The 22988-nt window shown below is 43.2% G+C and overlaps 1 protein-coding gene across 1 annotated transcript in view; it reads right to left on the bottom strand.

Moving 5' to 3' along the window:
- The window catches only part of LOC139530526 (MAM domain-containing glycosylphosphatidylinositol anchor protein 1-like), a 292852-nt gene that overhangs the window by 201636 nt on the left and 68228 nt on the right, over nucleotides 1-22988 (bottom strand). Inside the window, exon 3 of the mRNA XM_071327017.1 lies at nucleotides 8902-9041. Coding sequence (XP_071183118.1) covers nucleotides 8902-9041 — 140 coding nt within the window. The remainder of the gene's footprint in view (nucleotides 1-8901; nucleotides 9042-22988) is intronic.

Genomic DNA, 22988 nt, shown 5'->3' with positions numbered 1-22988 from the left:
CACGATATTGTGAAAAGAGAGTGGAGTGTACATGTTAAAATGAGCCTTTAACACTAAAACCTCTGGGCGTCTTCAAGCTAATGAGTAGTCATTTTGACTGCAACATTCTAATAGTGTAATTTCATATATGATATCGCAAAAATAATCAATACATTGCCTTTGTTAGAACTATGAAACTATCAAGGCACAAGGCAAGACCCAGATGCAGACGGTTGGAGTCTTACAATGTTTATTAATCCAAAGGGGTAGGCATGGTCGTGGACAGGCAAAAAGGTCAAAACCAGGTCAGAGTCCAGGAGGTACAGAGTGCCAGACAGGCTCGTGGTCAAGGCAGGCAGAATGGTCAGGCAGGCGGGTACACAGTCCAGAAAAAGACAAGGGTCAAAACCGGGAGGACTAGAAAAAGGAGAACGGGAAAAACACGCTGGTTGACTTGACTAAACATACAAGACAAACTAGAACAGACAGACAGGAAACACAGGGATAAATACACTGAAGAAATTAGGGTTTGGCGACAAATATGAAGCGAGGGCCAGCCAACGAGAGCATACAGGTCGCAGTGGTGGGTAGTATATGGGGCTTTGGTGACAAAACAGATGGCACTGTGATAGACTGCATCCAATTTGCTGAGTAGAGTGTTGGAGGCTATTTTTTTAAATGACATCGCCGAAGTCGAGTATCGGTAGGAGGGTTTTACGAGGGTATGTTTGGCAGCATGAGTGAAGGATGCTTTGTTGCGAAAAAGGAAGCCGAATCTAGATTTAATTTTGGATTGGAGATGCTTATGGTGAGTCTGGAAGGAGAGTTTACAGTCTAACCAAACACCTAGGTAATTTGCAGTTGTCCACATATTCTAAGTCAGAACCGTCCAACCGCCCAGATCTTTTTGGATTTTGTGAAACAGGATGCAAATTTCTGTTTGAAAAAGCTAGCCTTCGCTTTCCTAACTGCCTGTGTATATTGGTTCCTAACTTCCCTGAAAAGTTGATATCGCGGGGGCTATTCGATGCTAATGCAGGATGTTTTTGTGCTGGTCAAGGGCAGTCAGGTCTGGAGTGAACCAAGGGCTATATCTGTTCCTGGTTCTACATTTTTTGAATGGGGCATGCTTACTTCAGATGGTGAGGAAAGCACTTTTAAAGAATAACCAGGCATCTTCTACTGATGGAATGAGGTCAATATCCTTCCAGGATAATAATAATTTGTGTGAGATTGAGGGCATCAAGTTTAGATTGTAGGATGGCCGGGGTGTTAACTTCTCTAGGATATGTGGGACGGTAGCCTAACCAACAGCCAGTGAAATTGCAGGGCACCAAATTCAAAACAGCAGAAATCTCATAATTAAAATTCCTCAAACATACAAGTATTATACACCATTTTAAAGATACACTTCTCGTTAATCCAGCCACAGTGTCTGATTTCAAAAAGGATTTACGGTGAAAGCACACCTTGCGATTATGTTAGGTCAGTACATAGCCACAGAAAAACACAGCCATTTTTCCAGCCAAAGAGAGGAGTAACAAAAAGCAGAAATAGAGTTAAAATTAATCACTAACCTTTGATGATCTTCATCAGATGACACTCATAGGACTTCATGTTACACAATACATGTATGTTTTGTTCGGTAAAGTTCATATTTATATCCAAAAATCTGACTTTAGGCGGGATGCTACTGTCTCACTTGGCCAAAAGCCAGAGAAAATGCAGAGCGCTAAGATTCAAATAAATTACTATAAAAAATCAAACTTTCATTAAATCACACATGAAAGATACCAAATTAAAGCTACACTGGTTGTGAATCGAGCCAACATGTCAGAATTCAAATAGGCTTTTCGGCGAAAGCAAACAATGCTATTATCTGAGGATAGCACCATAGTAAACACAGAGAGAGAAGCATATTTCAAACCTGCAGGCGCGACGCAAAACGCAGAAATAAAAATATAATTAATTCATGCCTTACCTTTGACGAGCTTCTTTTGTTGGCACTCCAAAATGTCCCATAAACATCACAAACGGTCCTTTTATTTCAATTCATTTGGCGCGTTTGATTCAGAAAAACACCGGTTCCAACTCGACCAACATGACTACAAATAATCTAATAAATGACCTGTAAACTTGTTCCAAACATTTCAAACAACTTTTCTAATCCAACTTTAGGTATGATAAAATTTAAGACGGAATGTACTGTTTTCAATTGCGGCTAAAATGAAATGGAGCTAGCTTCAGGTCGCGCACCCCAAACAAAACAGTACACTAGGCTGGACCCTCGTTCTGAACTGCCGTACTTCTTCATTTCTCTAAAGAAAAACATCAACCAATATCTAGCGGAAGCAATAGGAACTGCAACCAATTGCCACAGAAATCTAGGTTCCCATAGAAACCTCATTGAAAACACAGTTACCTCAATTATTTTTTTCCTGGATGGATTTTTCTCAGGTTTTCACCTGCCAAATCAGTTCTGTTATACTCACAGACATTATTTTAACAGTTTTAGAAACTTTAGAGTGTTTTCTATCTAAATCTACCAATTATATGCATATCCTAGCTTTTCATCCGGACTTTTCATCCGGACTGTTCAATTTATTAAAGTGGCCAATGATATGAAGTCTGTAGGTAGGCAGCCTCTCTGTGCTAGTGGGGGCTGTTAAACAATCTCATGACTTTGAGATAGAAGCTGTTTTCAATCTCTCTGTCCCAGCTTTGATGCACCTGTACGGATCCCGCCTTCTGGGTTGAAGCGGGGTGAACAGGCAGTGGCTCGGGTGGTTATTGTCCTTGATGATCTTTTTTGCCTTCCTGTGACATTGGGTGTTGTTGGTGTCCTGGAGGGCAGGTAGTTTGCCCCCGGTGAGGCATTGTGCAGACCTTGCGGTTGTGGGCGGTGCAGTTGCCGTACCAGGCGGTGATATAGCCCGACAGGATGCTCTCAATTGTGCATCTGTAAAAGTTAGTGAGGGTTTTCGGTGACAAGCCACATTTTTTCAGCCTCCTGAGGTTGAAGAGACGCTGTTGCGCCTTCTTCACCACGCTGTCTGTGTGCGTGGACCATTTCAGTTTGTCGGTGACATGTACACAGAGGAACTTAAAACTTTCCACCTTCTCCACTGCCGTCTCGTCGATGTGGATAGGGGGGTGCTCCCTTTGCTGTTTCCTGAAGTCCACAATCGTCTCTTTTGTTTTGCTGACATTGAGTGACACCACACTCCGAGGGCCCTCACTTCCTCCCTGTAGGCTGTCTCGTCGTTGTTGTTAATCAAGCCTACCACTGTTGTGTCATCTGCAAACGTGATGATTAAGTTGGAGTGAACAGGGGGCTGAGAACGCACCCTTGTGGGGCCCCAGTGTTGAGGATCAGCGGAGTGAAGATGTTCTTTCCTACCTTCACTACCTGGGGGGGCGGCCCGTCAGGAAGTCCAGGACCCAGTTGCACAGGGCGGGGTTGAGACCCAGGGTCTCAAGCTTAATGGTGAGTTGGAGGGTACTATGGTGTTGAATGCTGAGCTGTAGTCAATGAACAGCATTCTTACATAGGTATTCCTCTTGTCCAGATGGGACAGGGCAGTGTGATGGCAACTGCATCATCTGTGGTCCTATTGGGGCGGTAAGCAAATTGAAGTGGGTCTAGGGTGAAAGGTAGGGTGGAGATGATATGGTCCTTGACTAGTCTCTCAAATCACTTCATGATGACAGAAGTGAGTGCTACGGGGCGATAGTCATTTAGTTCAGTTACCTTTGCTGTCTTGGGTACAGGAACAGTGGTGGACATCTTGAAGCATGTGGTGACAGCAGACTAGGACAGGGATTGATTGAATATGTCCGTAAACACATCAGCAAGCTGGTCTGCGCATGCTCTGAGGACGCGGCTAGGGATGCCGTCTGGGCCGGCAGCCTTGCGAGGGTTAACACGTTTAAATGTTTTACTCACGTTGGCCACAGAGAAGGAGAGCCCAAAATCTTTGGTAGCGTGCCACATCGGTGGCACTGTATTGTCCTCAATGCACGCAAAGAAGTTGTTTAATTTGTCTGGGAGCAAGACGTCGATGTCCGCGACGGGGCTGGTTTTCTTTATGTAATCTGTGATTGTCTGTAGATCCTGCCACATATGCCTCGTGTTTGAGCCGTTGAATTGCGACCACTTTGTCTCTAAACTGACATTTTGCTTGTTTGATTACCTTACGGAGGGAATAACTACACTGTTTGTATTTGGCCATATTTCCAGTCGCCTTGCCATGATTAAATGTGGTGGTACATGCTTTAAGTTTTGCGCGAATGCTGCCATCAATCCACGGTTTCTGGTTAGGGAAGGTTAATAGTCACGTCTCTCATACACTTCCTTATAAACTCGCTCACCAAGTCAGCATATACGTCAATGTTATTATCTGAGGCTACCCAGAACATATCCCAGTCCACGTGATCGAATCAATCTTGAAGCGTGAAATCCGATTGGTCAGACCAGCTTTGGATAGACCTAAGCACGTGCACATCCTGTTTTAGTTTGTGCCTATAGGAGGGGAGAAACAAAATGGAGTCATGGTCAGATTTGCCAAAAGGAGGGCGGGGAAGGGCCTTGTATGCATCGGTCGAGCGTGTTACTCTCTCGTGTACTGCAATCGATATGCTGATAGAATTTAGGTCGCCTTGTTCTCAAAATAGCTTTGTTAAAATCCCCAGCTACAATAAATGCAGCCTCAGGATATATGGTTTCCAGTTTGCATAAAGTCCAGTGAAGTTCCTTGATGTCCGTCTTGGTATCCGCTTGCGGTGTGACGATAACCGAGGAGAGTTCTCTTGGGAGATAATACAGTCGGCATTTGATTGTGAGGAATTCTAGGTCAGGTGAACAAAGGGACTTGAGTTCCTGTATGTTGTTACAATTACACCATGAGTCAGTAATCATGAAACATACACCCCCGCCCTTCTTACCAGAGAGATGTTTATTCCTGTCGGCGCGATGCACTGAAAATCCCATTGACTGTGTATGGACTCTGACAGCATATCGCCAGCTAGCCATGTTTCCGTGAAACAGAGTATGTTACAATCCTGGATATCTCTTTGGAAAGTAACTCTTGCCCTCATCAGCAAACAGTAGACATTTGACTTCAGATTCTAGTAGGGTGAGACTGCATGTTGCAGACTGTTCTATTGCCCTTGCCAATTCATTGATATACAGTGGGGAGAACAAGTATTTGATACACTGCCGATTTTGCAGGTTTTCCTACTTACAAAGCATGTAGAGGTCTGTCATTTTTATCATAGGTACACTTCAACTGTGAGAGACGGAATCTAAAACAAAAATCCAGAAAATCACATTGTATGATTTTTAAATAATTAATTTGCATTTTATTGCATGACATAAGTATTTGATCACCTACCAACCAGTAAGAATTCCGGCTCTCACAGACCTGTTAGTTTTTCTTTAAGAAGCCCTCCTGTTCTCCACTCATTACCTGTATTAACTGCACCTGTTTGAACTCGTTACCTGTATAAAAGACACCTGTCCACACACTCAATCAAACAGATTCCAACCTCTCCACAATGGCCAAGACCAGAGAGCTGTGTAAGGACATCAGGGATAAAATTGTAGACCTGCACAAGGCTGGGATGGGCTACAGGACAATAGGCAAGCAGCTTGGTGAGAAGGAAACAACTGTTGGCGCAATTATTAGAAAGTGGAAGAAGTTCAAGATGACGGTCAATCACCCTCGGTCTGGGGCTCCATGCAAGATTTCACCTCGTGGGGCATCAATGATCATGAGGAAGGTGAGGGATCAGCCCAGAACTACACGGCAGGACCTGGTCAATGACCTGAAGAGAGCTGGGACCACAGTCTCAAAGAAAACCATTAGTAACACACTACGCCGTCATGGATTAAAATCCTGCAGCGCACGCAAGGTCCCCCTGCTTAAGCCAGTGCATGTCCAGGCCCGTCTGAAGTTTGCCAATGACCATCTGGATGATCCAGAGGAGGAATGGGAGAAGGTCATGTGGTCTGATGAGACAAAAATAGAGCTTTTTGGTCTAACTCCACTCGCCGTGTTTGGAGGAAGAAGAAGTATGAGTACAACCCCAAGAACACCATCCCAACCGTGAAGCATGGAGGTGGAAACATCATTCTTTGGGGATGCTTTTCTGCAAAGGGGACAGGACGACTGCACCGTATTGAGGGGAGGATGGATGGGGCCACGTATCGCGAGATCTTGGCCAACAACCTCCTTCCCTCAGTAAGAGCATTGAAGATGGGTCGTGGCTGGGTCTTCCAGCATGACAACGACATGAAGCACACAGCCATGGCAACTAAGGAGTGGCTCCGTAAGAAGCATCTCAAGGTCCTGGAGTGGCCTAGCCAGTCTCCAGACCTGAACCCAATAGAAAATCTTTGGAGGGAGCTGAAAGTCCGTATTGCCCAGCGACAGCCCCGAAACCTGAAGGATCTGGAGAAGATCTGTAGGGAGGAGTGGGCCAAAATCCCTGCTGCAGTGTGTGCAAACCTAGTCAAGAACTACAGGAAACGTATGATCTCTGTAATTGCAAACAAAGGTTTCTGTACCAAATATTAAATTCTGCTTTTCTGATGTATCAAATACTTATGTCATGCAATAAAATGCAAATTAATTACTTAAAAATCATACAATGTGATTTTCTGGATTTTTGTTTTAGATTCCGTCTCTCATAGTTGAAGTGTACCTATGATAAAAATTACAGACCTCTACATGCTTTGTAAGTAGGAAAACCTGCAAAATCGGCAGTGTATCAAATACTTGTTCTCCCCACTGTATATGTTGGAGAGGGTGGGGCTTAAGCTGCATCCCTGTCTCACGCCATGGTCCTGTGGAAAGAAATGTGTGTTTTTTGCCAATTTTAACCGCACACTTGTTGTTTGTGTACATGCATTTTATAATATCGGAAATGTTTCCCCTAATACCACTTTCCATCAATTTGTATAGCAGACCCTCATGCCAAACTGAGTCAAAAGCTTTTTTGAAGTCAACAAAGCATGAGAAGACTTTGCCTTTCCTTTGTTTTGTTTGTTTGTCAGTTAGGGTGTACAGGGTGAATACGTGGTCTGTCATATGTTAATTTGGTAAAAAGCCAATTTGACATTTGCTCAGTACATTGTTTTCACTGAGGAAATGTACCAGTCTGCTGTTAATGATAATGCAGATGATTTTGCCAAGGTTGCTGTTGATGCATATCCCACGGTAGTTATTGGGGTCAAATTTCTCTCCACTTTTGTGGATTGGGGAGATCAGTCCTTGGTTCCAAATATTGGGGGAAATGCCAGAGCTAAGGGTGATGTTAAAGAGTTTAAGTATAGCCAATTGGAATTTGTGGTCTGTATATTTTATAATTTCATTGAGGGTACCATCAACACCACAGCCCCTGGGATTGGGATGGAGGGTTTGTATTTTGTCCTGTAGTTCATTCAATGTAGTTTGAGTTTCCAGTGGGTTCTGGTAGTCTTTAGTCGTTGAGTCTGAGATTTGTATCTGATCATGTATATGTTTGGGCTGTTTTTCTTTGTTATAGGTCCAAAAAGGTTTGGATAGATAACGCTTCGTGTTGTTTGTTTTTTTTGTGTGTTTTCCAATTTTCCCAGAAGTGGTTAGAGTCTATGGATTCTTCAATTACACTGAGCTGATTTTTGATGTGCTGGTCCTGGGGCTCTGTTCACAAACAGACCCCACAGAGCGCCAGGACAGCAACACAAATGGACCCAACCAAATGAGATAACAAAAAGATAATTCTTTCCAATGTGTCAAGTAATTAACAAAAAAAATAGAAAAATAGAATGCTATTTGGCCCTAAACAGAGAGTACACAGTGGCAGAATACCTGACCACTGCGACTGACCCAAACTTAAGGAAAGCTTTGACTGTGTACAGACTCAGTGAGCATAGCCTTGCTATTGAGAAAGGCCACCGTAGGCAGACTTGGCTCTCAAGAGAAGACAGGCTATGTGCACACTGCCCACAAAATGAGGTGGAAACTGAGCTGCACTTCCTAACCTCCTGCCAAATGTATGACCATATTAGAGACACATATTTCCCTCGGATTACACAGATCCACAAAGAATTAAAAAATATATATATTTTGCTGAACTCCCATATCTATTGGGTGAAATACCACAGTGTGCCAGAGAGAGAGAGAGCAAGAGAGAGAGAAAAATAAATAAGCAAGTGTGACTAGAGTTATAAAACTGTGGATTTTGAATTCTTACACAATATTTACAGATGTATTTCATGCTAATAAAACACTTTGAATTGACATTGAATTAGCAGAAAGACAAATTGCATCAGTCCCTAACTATTCTACTAGGTAGACTCTGTGCCTTTGAGAGAGCACATCACAGGAGCTGTGTGTGTGTGTGTGTGTGTGTGTGTGTGTGTGTGTGTGTCTGTGTGTGTGTGTGTGTGTGTGTGTGTGTGTGTGTGTTCGAACGTTGGTGTTGGTGGGGGGTTGGTGGGGGGTTAGAATACTCAGGGAATCGGGCACAGAGGAATCTTCTGAGACAGTTTGGGTTAGTAGTTGACGTGGGCAGCGGAGGTGGGGGGAGAACACCTGGGCACAGTCAAATTGGCACAGACACACACCCCTGTTTTATTCATGGTGATCTAATGCCACCAGACAGGTGGGTACCCTGGGGGAGCGCACTGCTTTTCTCACTTCTCACACACTCATACACGCACACAGTCTATGGTCAACGTGATCTGCATTAGCACTCGCTCACAAGAGATCTCAAAACAGCTCACACCAGAACTCTCCCCTGTAGCCTTGACCAACACGGGGAGGTCTGAGAGAAAGAGATAGAGAGGGTCATGGCACTGCAAGCCTCATGCTCCACTGGCATTGCAAGCCCCATGCTCTACCAACTGAGCCACAAAGTCGTGTTATGTTGCGTTACCTGTGGTCGTGGGTGTCCTTTGACCAGACATTTGAGCACCAGGTGGTCTCCCTCTCTGATGGTGTAGATCCTCTCACTGATGTTGTCGTCCTTCACCACACACGCCTGGCCCTCATGCACGATCTTGGCATTGGCAGGGGCTGCGTCAACACATAAGAAGAAAAAAGACAAAGGGTCACTTTTACAGGCTCATAAGTTCACAAACAAAGTTTTTGTTAAGGTACATGAAAGTTCCCGTTTTGGAAGGCATTCTTGGAAAACAATAATGATTTCTTAGTTTCGAACGGCTTTGCTGTATGTTACAGTTGGTAGACGGCCCATATTCAGACACTCATATAAAAATAGGTGTCACAAAAAAATCTGAAACTTTGTTAAAGAATAACTGTGAAGTTAAAAATCTAAGATTCAATATTGAACTAATCAAAGGCTTGGCGAGTTAGATGTGTTAGTGACTTGCGTGTATGTCTGTGTGTGTGTGTAGCGGGTCTTATATGTACCACAGGAGAACAAAGAAATTAAGAGCGACACCACGGCTGTCTTTTAGGCTTTTATGTTGATCTGCAATAGTATTGTGAAAAGACAGGACAGGAACACATCAGTCTCCTATGCACCATCTGACAAGTTGTTCAATACAGCAGCATGAAGAAAGGTAAAACACATATCCTGTCTCACATCTCCAATTCATTGCTAGGTGCTTTCAGTGTTGACAGTACCAAAATAGAACAACTCATGTACAAAAACACTGCAACACAAACAAGTTACAACGTGAAATCGCCCCAATCCCATTCAGACCTTAGAGGGCCAGAACTACATCTCCCATAATGCAACGCCAGCACCAGTCGGCAGCTCTGCTAACCGTCAGCATCATAGAAAGGCATGCTAGCTAGCAACAGCAGCACTTTTAGCACTCTGTAAACTATATTAATAACAACAATAAAACTCTGAAAGTTACATGTTTCAATAGTCTCACACTCCCTTATAACAATATCTACAGCATTAACCTTGGGATGTTTTATTTATTTCACGTTATGGACTTCTACAAAGGAGTAATCTGAAGCACATACCTTTCTCAGTGTTTTCTCGGACTGAGGAGAACGGGCGCTAAGGGTAGTACCAGGGTGTTAGTAGGTGACGCAAGCACCCAGATGAAATAAAATTAATTTAATGAAACACAACCTGAAGATGTTAACATCATTCAGCTACTGCAGATGCCTAACTAACATCAACAGGCAGCACCAGTAGCGCAACAACTAAAAATAGACACCAAAAGTAAAGTTCCTGGCGATCATAGCGATCTGACTCCCCCCTTCTGTCTGAACTTGGAATATTCCTGTTCGCGGGCTTTGGCCACTGAACCTCAACCTGGTTGTTTTGTTCTGCGTTGTGTACTATACTAATAATTTGAAGTTTGATGGAATAACCTTTTTAACTCTCCTACGTGTGTGTCTGCCTAGGTGTGGTAATGACTTGCCTAGTTAAATAAAGGTTAAATAAAAAAAATTAAATAGTGTTGGGCTAGAATAAACATGTGCACAGTACATACCTAGTAGATTGAGAAACACTGAATGAAGTGACAGGTATAAGAGAACCCTAGTAAACACCATGGCCTCAAGAACCGAAGATGTCTGACTTATCACGGACTACAAGTCTCGTCACAGAAGGCGATCAAGATTGCGTGTGATTTTTTTCATGTAACGTCAGCCAGGAAGAGAGGGAGCGGGTCAGAGATGAGGAGAGAGAAATAGCAGTTGATGGAAGGGGAAGAAGAAATGAAAGAGAAAGAGAGAGAAAGAAAATAAAAAATACTAAGGACTACTCAGAAACCCACAAAGAGAGAAAAAATTTGGGCAGCACAATGTAAACACCGATATAGACCCCAAACGTATCCTTTCCTCTAAAATCAGACCGCTCCCATTGACGGCAACCCCATTGCCACAGAGTAAATTAGTATAGCATATTAGCACGTTAGTGCAGGCTAGCCACCAAAACTAGTCCCAGGGCCCGTTCTGGGGCAGATCTGACAGCTACCACATGGCTTCAGCCTCTGGTTATCCATGACTCAGAGGGAACTTGAGTGGTGTTCGGCTTGACACAGGCACCACGGTGCATGACAAACCTGCTAACCTGACGTGAACTTCACAGTGTGAATGGTAGAGGAGAGAAGGTGCAGAAGGGGGGGTGTAATGCTCCACACTGAACTGCCGCTATCAGTGAGTGAGTGAGTGAGTGAGAGAGTGAGAGAGTGAGAGTGAGTGTGAGGTGTGTTGTTGTGGGCGAAGGCAGGGGAAGCACTTGAGAGACGCGCTCTGGCGCCCGTTCAGCAGTTCTCGGTCGTGGTGCATAAACCATTGAAACAAGGTGATTATAAACTGGGTGGTTCGAGCCTTGAATGTTGATTGGCTGACAGCCATGGTATATCAGATTGGTATACCTTGGTATACTGTCCGTATACCACACCCCCTTGGGCCTTATTGCTTAAGTATGCCATGGCAGAGGAGTCATCTTTTAGCATATATTGCTGCTATTCTGGAACTCTCTCTTTCGCCCTCTTTCTTGCTCTCTCTCTCTCTCCCTCTTCCTCTTCTCTCTCTTTCTCTTCCATCTCTTTCTCAGTCACTCTCTCTTGCCGTCTTTCCATCTTTTACTCTCCATATCAGGCTCCCTTTCTCTCTCTTCCTCTCTTTTCCTCATCATCTCTGTCTCTCTCTCTCACATCCATCTCCCTTTCTCTTTTGCTCCTTCTCAGTCTCTGTCTCCTGTCGAGGTTAACTTATGAAATATCTGTGCACTCTGTGATTGCCGATGAGATAGTGTGGGTGTGAGAGGAAGCCCAGAACGGGTCTGCATTAGTGGGATAGAGGGCACAAAGTGGGCGGTCAGAAGAGGCACAAGGGCAGAACTTTGGTGGCAGTGCCAAAGGCGGTGAGGGGATAACTGGACAACTCAACTCTGAGGTGAGGGCACAGGGCACAAATGATTTAAATGGTGAACAACTGTCTTTTTCAGCTCGTTAGCGCTAGTGCGGCCTCTCCGGAGAGGGAGAGATGTTGAACTGCAGCATGCGGCTCCTCCACTAATCTTGCATCGAGCTAGAGGCTGCCTGGCAGTCTGACTCACTGTAGCAGCCAAGGCTGGTTAAAGATGAGGGATGGAGGAAGGGAAGGATGGAGAGTGGTGTAGGACTGGGGAATGAATAAGGGAGAAGGAGAGAGAGCCCTGATGAAAAAAATACAGCACAGACCAGCCTTTGTTGTGTTTTTGCTGGGGACCAGCCTTCTTCGTGTTTTCGCTGATGACAAGCATTCATTGTGTTTTCACTTGTTATGATTTCTTTCGTGACCAGCCTTCGCTGTGTTTTGGACACTGATCACAAGCATCAGAATGACTACCAGGATCAGAAAGAAGAATGAATGAGACTACCTAAACCATCCAATCTCCAACAACCATTTCAGGAATGGGTGCAAAAAGGACAACTAACAGATTGGATAAGTTTACAAAAACGTATGCTATTCATACAGGGGAAAGGAAGGGGGATGAATGATGGATTAATACATGCAAAATAAGTAAATGCAATAATAGATATTGAAACAAACAATTATACAAATCTAACTGCAATAGAGCATGTTGGGAAATATGGCAATGATGGGTGTGGTTTTGCAGACCAGCATAACCGGACCATGCTGGACCAGCAAACACAACAACAACAAAAGGTTCTTGAGGGTTCTATTTCAGGGGTGATGATGATGTGTAACCATTTTTGGGGGAGCATATCATGAATGATTCTTTACAACTGTGATGGTTCTGAAGAACCATCCTGTTGTTTCCCACTCCACCAGGTTTCCCTTTTATGCAAATTAAAAGCTACACTGTTAAAAAGTTCCTGTAATTTTACGGTACAGTACAGGTTGCAGTGAAACAAGTTACAGAATTTTACATTTTAGCGATTTAGCAAACACTCTTATCTAGATCGACAAGTAATGTTAGGTGCCTTGCTCCATTACACATCAACAGATTTTTCACCTAGTCGGCTCTGGGATTTGAACCAGCGACCTTTCGTTTACTGGCCCAGCCCTTTTTACAGCTGAATTAAGGTGTTATTGCTGTAAAAGGACAGTAGGCTGCAGAATGCTGGTTACTTGAGACCACACCGCAATTAGGATTTGAACTCTTGGTTACTAATACTAACGACCAGAATTTCCTGCTACACAACCAGAGATTTGCCACATATTTAATGGCAATAATACATTTCTGCACTTTGCTAAAGGTTGCCCAAAATCAAGTCAATAATTGTCAGATTGTCTGACAACAACATAAACATTTTTATCTGTGCTCAGGAACATATAGTGAGTGTACAGTCGTGGCCAAAAGTTTTGAGAATGACAAAAATATTAATTTCCACAAAGTTTGCTGCTTCGGTGTCTTTAGATATTTTAGTCAGATGTTACTATGGAATACTGAAGTATAATTACAAGCATTTCATAAGTGTCAAAGGCTTTTATTGACAATTACATGAAATTGATGTAACGAGTCAATATTTGCAGTCTGTTATTCGAACTCAATCAGCATGACAGAGTGATCTCCAGCCTTGTCCTCGTCAACACTCACACCTGTGTTAACGAGAGAATCACTGACATGATGTCAGCTGGTCTTTTTGTGGTAGGGCTGAAATGCAGTGGAAATGTTTTTTGGGAATTCAGTTCATTTGCATGGCAAAGAGGGACTTTGCAATTAATTGCAATTCATCTGATCACTCTTCATAACATTCTGGAGTATATGCAAATTGCCATCATACAAACTGAGGCAGCAGACTTTGTGAAAATTTATATTTGTCTCATTCTCAAAACTTTTGGCCACGACTGTATATACATGCTTTGGGAATTTGAACTTGTAAGCTGCTGGGTGGAAGTGCATGAATGTTTCAGCAATGTCAAAGGTACACATAAGGTACCTTCACATGTTACTGGTCGGTTCCTTTTAGGGTACATGTGCAGTGGGGCTCGTTAGCATATTTGGGGCATTTGTGCTAACCGTCAGTTGAAGTGTTGTACCAGTTTAAGTGCTTGATTGCTATGTTCTCATAGTTTAAGAACATATTTTAACTCGGTTAGCTCACAAACCTTTGTAAGAATAGTGGTTATCAAAGCGCTGAACTGTTAAGATATAACTGTGCATTTGACATTACCTTAATGTTAATTAAGTGCTTGGAAGTTGCTGTGAATTTTGTGTAACCTAATTGGCATTCAGCTGTCAGTAAGTTATTGGAAAATTCACACTGACTAAATAGCCAGCAACTGCTAATAACTTACTGACAGCTTAACTGGCAACCTGATCAAATTGTATTTGTCAAATAAACGTGTTTAGCAGATGTAGCGAAATGCTTGTGTTTCTAGCTCAAACAGTGCAGTAATATCTAACAAGTAATATCTAACAATACACAAATTCTAAAGTAAAGGAATGGAATTAAGAATATATAAATATTTGGATGAGCAATGTCAGAGCAGCATAGACTAAGATACAGTAGAATAGGATAGAATATATATATAGAGTACATACAGTGCCTTGCAAAAGTATTCATCCCCCATGCCGTTTTTTCTATTTTGTTGCATTACAACCTGTAATTTAAATGGATTTTAATTTGGATTTCATGTAATGGACATACACAAAATAGTTCAAATTGGTGAAGTGAAATGAAAAAAATTACTTGTTTCAAAAACGTACACAAAAAAAAAACGGAAAAGTGGTGCGTGCATATGTATTCACCCCCTTTGCTATGAAGCCCCTAAATAAGATCTGGTGCAACCAATTACCTTCAGAAGTCACATAGTTAGTTAAATAAAGTCCACCTGTGTGCAATCGATCTGTCACATGATCTCAATATATATACACCTGTTCTGAAAGGCCCCAGAGTCTGCAACACCACTAAGCAAGGGGCACCACCAAGCAAGCAGCACCATGAAGACCAAGGAGCTCTCCAAACATGTCAGGGGCAAAGTTGTGGAGAAGTACAGATCGGGGTTGGGTTATAAAAAATATCAGAAACTTTAAACATCCCACGGCTCACCACTAAATCCATTATTTAAAAAATGGGAAGAATATGGCACTACAACAAACCTGCCAAGAGAGAGCCGCCCACCAAAACCCACGGACCAGACAAGGAGAGCATTAATCAGAGAGGCAACAAAGAAACCAACGATAACCCTAAAGGAGCTGCCAAGCTCCACAGCAGAGATTGAAGTATCTGTCCATAGGACCACTTTAAGCCGTACAGTCCACAGAACTGGGATTTACGGAAGAGTGGCCAGAAAAAAGTAATTGCTTGAAGAAAAAAATAAGCAAACACGTTTGGTGTTCGCCAAAAGAAATGTGGGAGACTCCCCAAACATATGGAAGAAGGTACTCTGGTCAGATGAGACTAAAATTAAGCTTTTTGGCCATCAAGGAAAACACTGTCTGGCGCAAACCCAACACCTCTCATCACCCTGAGAAGACCTTCCCCACAGTGAAGCATGTTGGTGGCAGCATCATGATGTGGGGATGTTTTCATTGGCAGGGACTGGGAAACTGTTCAGAATTGAAGAAGTGATGGATGGTGCTAAATAAAGGGAAATTCTTGAGGGAAACCTGTTTGTCTTCCAGAGATTTGAGACTGGGACGGAGGTTCACCTTCCAGCAGGACAATGACCCTAAGCATACTGCTAAAGCAACACTCAAGTGGTTTAAGGGGAAACATTTAAATGTCTTGGATTGGCCTAGTCAAAATCCAGACCTCAAACCAATAGAGAATCTGTGGTAGGACTTAAAAGATTGCTGTACACCAGCGGAACCCATCCAACTCGAAGGAGCTGTTTTGCCTTGAAGAATGGGCAAAAATCCCAGTGGCTAGATGTGCCAAACCTATAGAGGCATACCCCAAGAGACTTGCAGCTGTAATTGCTGCAAAAGGTGGCTCTACAAAGTAATGATTTGTGGGGTTGAATAGTTATGCACGCTCAAGTTTTCTGTTTGTCTTATTTCTAGTTTGTTTCACAATAAAAAATATTTTGCATCTTCAAAGTGGTAGGCAGGTTGTGTAAGTCAAATGATACAAACCCCACCAAAAAATCTGTTTTATTTCCAGGCTGTAAAGCAACAAAATAGGAAAAATGCCAAAGGTGTGAATACTGTACATATGACATGAGTAATGCAAAATATGTAAACATTATTAAAGTGATTAGTGGCCAGTGATTTCAAGTCTATGTATATAGGGCAGCAGCCTCTAATGTGCTAGTGATGGCTATAACAGTCTAATGGCCTTGAGATAGAAGCAGTTTTTCAGTCTCTCGGTCCCATTTTTGATGTACCTGTACTGACCACAACTTCTGGATGATAGCAGGATAACAGGCAGTGGCTCGGATGGTTGTTGTCCTTGATTATCTTTTTGGCCTTCCTGTGACATTGAGTGCTGTAGGTGTCCTGGAGGGCAGGTAGTTTGCCCCTGGTGAGGCGTTGGGAAGACCACACCCCTTGTGGAGAGCCCTGCGGTTGCGGGCAGTTTAGTTGCCGTACCAGCATCCTCAAAGCGGGCAAAGAAGGTGTTAACTTGTCCGGATGCAAGACTTCGGTGTCCACAGTGTGGCTGGTTTTCCTTTTGCAGTCCGTTATTGTATGTAGACCCTGCCACTCACGTCTTGTGTCTGAGTCGTTGAAATGCGACTCCACTTTGCATAATTGATTGCCTTGAGGCAGGGAATAACTTCCCTGTGTGTATTCTGCCATATTCCCATTCACCTTGCCATGGTTAAATGCGGTGATTCGAGCTTTCAGTTTTGCACAAATGCTGCCATCTAGCCACGGTTTCTGGTCAGGGTAGGTTTTAATAGTCACAGTGGGTACAACATCTCCTATACACTTCCTGATAAACTCAGTCACGTATCAGTATATTCATCAATGTTATTATCGGAGGCTACCCGGAACATATCCCAGTCCGCGTGATGAAAACAATCCTGAAGCGTGGATTCCGATTGGTCAGACCACCATTGAAAGTTTTTAGCGCGGGTACTTCCTGTTTGAGTTTCTGCCTACAGGAAAGGAGGAGCAATGGAGTCATGGTCAGATTTGCCAAAAGGTGGGAGGGGGAGGGCCTTGTAGGCATCCCGGAAGTTGGAGTAGCAATGGTCGAGTGTTTAAGTAGCGCGAGTACTAGAACTTGATATAACTTAGGCAGCCTTTTTCTCATATTTTCTTTGCTAACATCCCCAGCTACAATGAATACGGCCTCGGGGTATGTGGTTTCCAGTTTGCATAAAGTCCAGTGTAGATATTTGAGGGCCGTCATGGTATAGGCTTGAGGGGGGATATACACGGCTGTGACTATAACCGAAGAGAATTCTCTCGGGAGACAATACGGTCAGCATTTGATTGGGAGGTATTCTAGGTCGGGTGAACAAAAGGACTTGAGTTCCTGTATGTTATCACAATCACACCATGAGTCGTCATCTAACTGCACACTGCCCCCTCTCCAATCCGAGCAGCTATTCTTTGCGCACCTAAACTCAGCAAAAAAAGAAAGGACCCTGTCTTTCAAAGGACCCTGTCTTTCAAAGATAATTCGTAAAAATCCAAATAAATTCACAGATCTTCATTGTAAAGGGTTTAAACACTGTTTCTCATGCTTGTTCAATGAACCATAAACAATTAATGAACATGCACCTGTGGAACGGTCGTTAATAAGACACTAACAGCTCAAAGACGAAAGACAATTAATGTCACAGTTATGAAAACTTAGGACACTAAATAGACCATTCCACTGACTCTGAAAAACACCAAAAGAAAGATGCCCAGGGTCCCTGCTCATCTGCGTGAATGTGCCTTAGGCATGCTGCAAGGAGGCATGAGGACTGCAGATGTGGCCAGGGCAATAAATTGCAATGTCCGTACTGTGAGACGCCTAAGACAGCGCTACAGGGAGACAGGGCGGAGAGCTGATCGTCCACGCAGTGGCAGACCAAGTGTAACAACACCTGCACAGGATCAGTACATCCGAACATCACACCTGCAGGACAGGTACAGGATGGCAACAACTACTGCCCGAGTTACACCAGGAACGCACAATCCCTCCATCAGTGCTCAGACTGTCCGCAATAGGCCTGTTGTAAGGCAGGTCCTCAAAAGACATCACCGGAAACATAGTCGCCTATGGGCACAAAACCAACGTCGCTGGACCAGACAGGACTGGCAAAAAGTGCTCTTCACTGACTAGTCGCGGTTTTGTCTCACCAGGGGTGATGGTCGGATTCGCATTTATCGTCGAAGGAATGAGCGTTACACTGAGGCCTGTAGTCTGGAGTGGGATCGATTTGGAGGTGGAGGGTCCGTCTTGGTCTGGGGCGGTGTGTCACAGCATCATCGGACTGAGCTTGTTGTCATTGCAGGCAATCTCAATGCTGTGTGTTACAGGGAAGACATCCTCCTCCCTCATGTGGTACCCTTCCTGCAGGCTCATCCTGACATGACCCTCCAGCATGACAATGCCACCAGCCATACTGCTCGTTCTGTGCGTGATTTCCTGCAAGACAGGAATGTCAGTGTTCTGCCATGGCCAGCGAAGAGCCTGGATCTCAATCCCATTGAGCACGTCTGGGACCTTTTGGATCGGAGGGTGAGGGCTAGGGCCATTCCCCCCAGAAATGTCCGGGGACTTGCAGGTGCCTTGGTGGGCAACAACATTTCCTCAGAGTTTCCCACTTGTAATTCTGACTTGGAGGGTCGTTCCAAGTCAAACTTCTCACCGCAAGAACTGGCAAATCTGGTGCAGTCCATGAGGAGGAGATGCACTGCAGTACTTAATGCAGCTGGTGGCCACACCAGATACCTACCGACTGTTACTTGTGATTTTGACCCATCCTTTTTTCAGGTACACATTATTACATTTCTGTTAGTCACAAGTCTGTGGAGCTTGTTCAGTTTATGTCTCAGTTGTTGAATCTTGTTATGTTCATACAAATATTTACACGTTAAGTTTGCTGAAAATAAACGCAGTTGACAGTGAGTACGTTTCTTTTTTTGTTGAGTTTAGATCCAAACGCTTCAATATAACCTAAATATTAATAATTGAACTTTGAAAATGTATTAATTTTTATGTGGCATTAACACTACCAGTCACAATGTTTAAATCTGATTAGACTACTTCAAAAGTCTCCTGTAGTCCTGCACACATTCATCCAAAATATAATTTCAGCATTAATATCAAGGGTCTTATTCTGGTGAATGATGATCGATGCTTGGCTGCCATTTGACAAATAAAAATAGTCTTGCACTTTTGTCCATAATAATCTCATTATGTAGTGAGTTTTACCTGCACTGTATCTGCAAACTGTTGACTAAAGCGGGACGTGCCAATACAAGAGTGGGCATATTCGCCATAGCCTACCTATATAAAAAAAAATGTGTGACAAAACCATCAGCAGGAATAGAGTTGAAAATGCAATGTAAACCCATTTAATTGCCGATTGATTGTATACAGTATATTTTTATTATAAATATTTTTTTAACTCTTTTTTTTCTCCCCAATTTCATGGTATCCAATTGGTAGTAGTTAGTCTTGTCTCATTGCTGCAACTCCCGTACGGACGAAGGTCGAGAGCCATGAGTCCCCGGAAACACAACCCAACTGCACTGCTTCTTGACACAATGCACATCCAGCTGCACCAACGTGTTGGAGGAAACACCGTACACCTGGTGACCTGCACTGCGCCTGGCCTGCCACAGGAGTCACTAGTGCGCGATGAGACAAGTATATCCCTGCCGGCCAAACCCTCCCAAACCCGGACGGCGCAGGGCCAATTGTGCGTCGCCCCATGGACCTCCCCGTCGCAGCTGGCTGCAACAGAGCCTGGGCTCGAACCCAGAATCTCTGATGGCACAGCCTTAGACCACTGCGCCACCCGGGAGGCCCTGTATACAGTATATTTAACATTTATTTTTTCTTTGGTACATGAGAATTGAACCTCAAACGTTATTTTTATGTGATTTACATATTCACGCACAGACTTTAATCTGCAACAAGTCAGTTTGATGGAAACAACTCTGATGGGAAAATGTGCCAGGGTTTCTCTTAGCTGGTAGACCTCATTGCCAGCTTTTGGCCCCCAAAACTATGTAAAGCTGATAACAATATAATGCTTATCTTTGCACAAAATATTCTGATATGAAATTAACAAATTAGCCTACTTCTGTATGTCTATATCTGTATAGCAGACGCACTAATCATCTGACATAAAGAAATGCATGTCAGTGTTGTAGCATGCCGGTAGCATACAGTATCTCTCACCTCTCTGGTGCTAGGCCTAAGCTTCTCTTCTTTTATATAGGCCATTTCTTATAAGAATATCATACAGTGGACACCTAAGCCTATAGGCCTATGCATGCAATACCCTGATGCATTTAGTGCTTGAATCCGGACAACTGAACCATGAGGTGAACAAATATTGCTTTAGGAAAGTAACCTAAAAAACATAAAACAAATAGGCTATAAAGTTTTGCATAAGCTTCTCATCAAAACCCAAGGAAAAATGTTTTTGTAATTTGTTATAGGCTGTTTTTAAGGACAAGTAAATGTGGTTCATTTGGCCAAAATCACTCTTATTAAATCGGATCTGAATGGTCTGGTAAATTTCTCAAATGTCCGGTAAATTAAAATCTTCACAGTCGTGTTGTCCAGCGTATTGTTTTATACAGATTTTTGAATATTCACATGAAATTGAATGGAAACCTAGCTATAGACACCTGTGTGCTAGTTCACTTTTTGATAATGCCTGCACATTATGGTTCACCAGCATCTAAAGAATAGCCTAAAGCTACAGACCAGCTAAACAAGCTTGAAAGAATTGTACTTAAACTCCCCCATCATTCTCATCTGGTCATTTTTTGGTCTGTATCTCTGTAATGTGTCTCTATCTATGTAGCCTAATTGTATGTAGGACTATTTATGATATAATTTACAAAGATTTTAGTTTTTTTTTTTACATTTTATCGAGTATGTTATTATATAGAATTATTATATTTGAGTTTAATCACAATACTTGTGGTATTATTTGTTCTGTCTTTTCTGGTGGATTAAACTGAAATTGCAACCAACTTTCTATGGCTTGTTTTAAAAAATAACAATATTTTCGAGATTATTTCATTTTCAAATAACCGAAAGTGAGCGGTTGTAATCTGAATAAAGGGGAAAAGGCCGTTCTTGAACATGGGGTGAGATTTGCTAGAGAATCAGATCGGATTTAAGCATAACTTTTGTATGACGGACGCCTTTAGTGAGAGGTCTAATGCTTTCATATTTAATCATTTCTACCCTCTGAATTCATATTAGTTGTGGAAGCTTACAATACAGACCCCTTGACTTTTTCCACATTTTGTTACCTTACAGCCTTCTTCTAAAATGTATGAAATATACATTTTTTCTCATCAATCTACACACAATTCCCCATGATGACAAAGCAAAAACAGGTTCACAGAATTCAGACCCTTTACTCAGTACTTTGTTGAAGTACCTTTGGCAGCGATTACAGCCTTGAGTCTTCTCGGGTTTGACACTACTGTCAGGTTTTGGCCAAGACTGTTCGGGTTTTTGGTCACTAGATGTCCCCATTGCACCTTTTTTGTACCTTTTGTTTTTCTTGCTCCAATTATTGTTTGCACCTGTAGGTCATTCCCTTGTTAGTATTTAATCCCTGTGTGTTCCTTAGTTCCTTGCTCTGTGTTTGTAAGTTAGCACCCAGCCCCAGCCCAAGCCTTGTTTTATTCAGTGTTTTCTCTTGTTGGATTTTCCAGAGGTTCTCTGGTTTAGTTTTGTGTATTATTTGAGTAGTCTTTTGAGGTTTGTTTTTCCCTGCTGTTTTTTACCACTTTGTGGAGTTTCTTTAGTATTTTGGAGGATTTCCATTTTTGTGCCTTTTGGCTTGATTTTTGGACATTGTGGTTTTAGTTTCTTTGCCTGGAGATTTTGTTCTTTATTAAACCACTATCGCTAGTACTGCTGTGTCTGCCTCATCTTCTGGGTTCTGACGATTATTAGTGACTGTTTCTCGCACCGGGTCCTGACAACTACAAGCTTGGCACACCTGTATTTGGGGAGTTTCTCCCATTCTTCTCTGCAGATTCTCTCAGGCTCTGTCAGGTTGGATGGGGAGCGATGCTGCACAGCTATTTTCAGGTCTCTCCAGAGGTGTTAGATCGGGTTCAAGTCCGGGCTTTGGCTGGGCCACTCAAGGACATTCAGAGACTTGTCCCGAAGCCACTCCTGCTTTGTCTTGGCTGTGTGCTTAGGTACGTTGTCCTGTTGGAAGGTGAACCTTCGCCCCAGTCTGAGCACTCAGGAGCAGGTTTTCATCAAGGATCTCTTTGTACTTTGCTCCGTTCATCTTTCCCTTGATCCTGACTAGTCTCCCAGTCCCTGCCTCTGAAAAACATCCCCACAGCATGATGCTGCCACCGCCATGCTTCACCATAGGGATGGTGCCAGGTTTCCTCCAGATGTGAAGCTTGGCATTCAGGCCAAAGAGTTCAATCTTGGTTTCATCAGCCCAGAGAATCTTGTTTCTCATGGTCTGAGAGTCTTTAGGCAAACTCCAAGCAGGTTGTCATGTGCCTTTTACTGAGGAGTGGCTTCCGTCTGTCCACTCTACCATAAAGGCCTGATTGGTGGAGGGCTGCAGAGATGGTTGTCCTTCTGCAAGGTTCTCCCATCTCCACAGAGGAACTCTAGAGCTCTGTCAGTGACCATCGGCTTCTTAGTCACCTCCCTGACTAAGACCCTTCTCCCCCAATTGCTCAGTTTGGCCGGGCGGTCAGCTTTAGGAAGATTGATGGAGGCCACTGTGTTCTTGAGTACCTTTAATGCTGCAGAAATGTTTTGGTACCCTTCCCCAGATCTGTGCCTCGACACAATCCTCTCGTAGCCTCTACGGACAATTACTTCGACCTTCTGGCGTGGTTTTTTCTCTGACATGCACTGTCAACTATGGGACCTTATATAGACAGGTGTGTGCCTTTCCAAATCATGTCCAATCAATTGAATTTACCACAGGTGGACTCCAATGAAGTTGTAG

Source organism: Salvelinus alpinus, chromosome 9 (genome assembly GCF_045679555.1).
Source record: "Salvelinus alpinus chromosome 9, SLU_Salpinus.1, whole genome shotgun sequence".
In the NCBI taxonomy this organism is placed as follows: Eukaryota; Metazoa; Chordata; class Actinopteri; order Salmoniformes; family Salmonidae; genus Salvelinus; species Salvelinus alpinus.
This window is presented reverse-complemented; position numbering and strand designations above follow the sequence as displayed.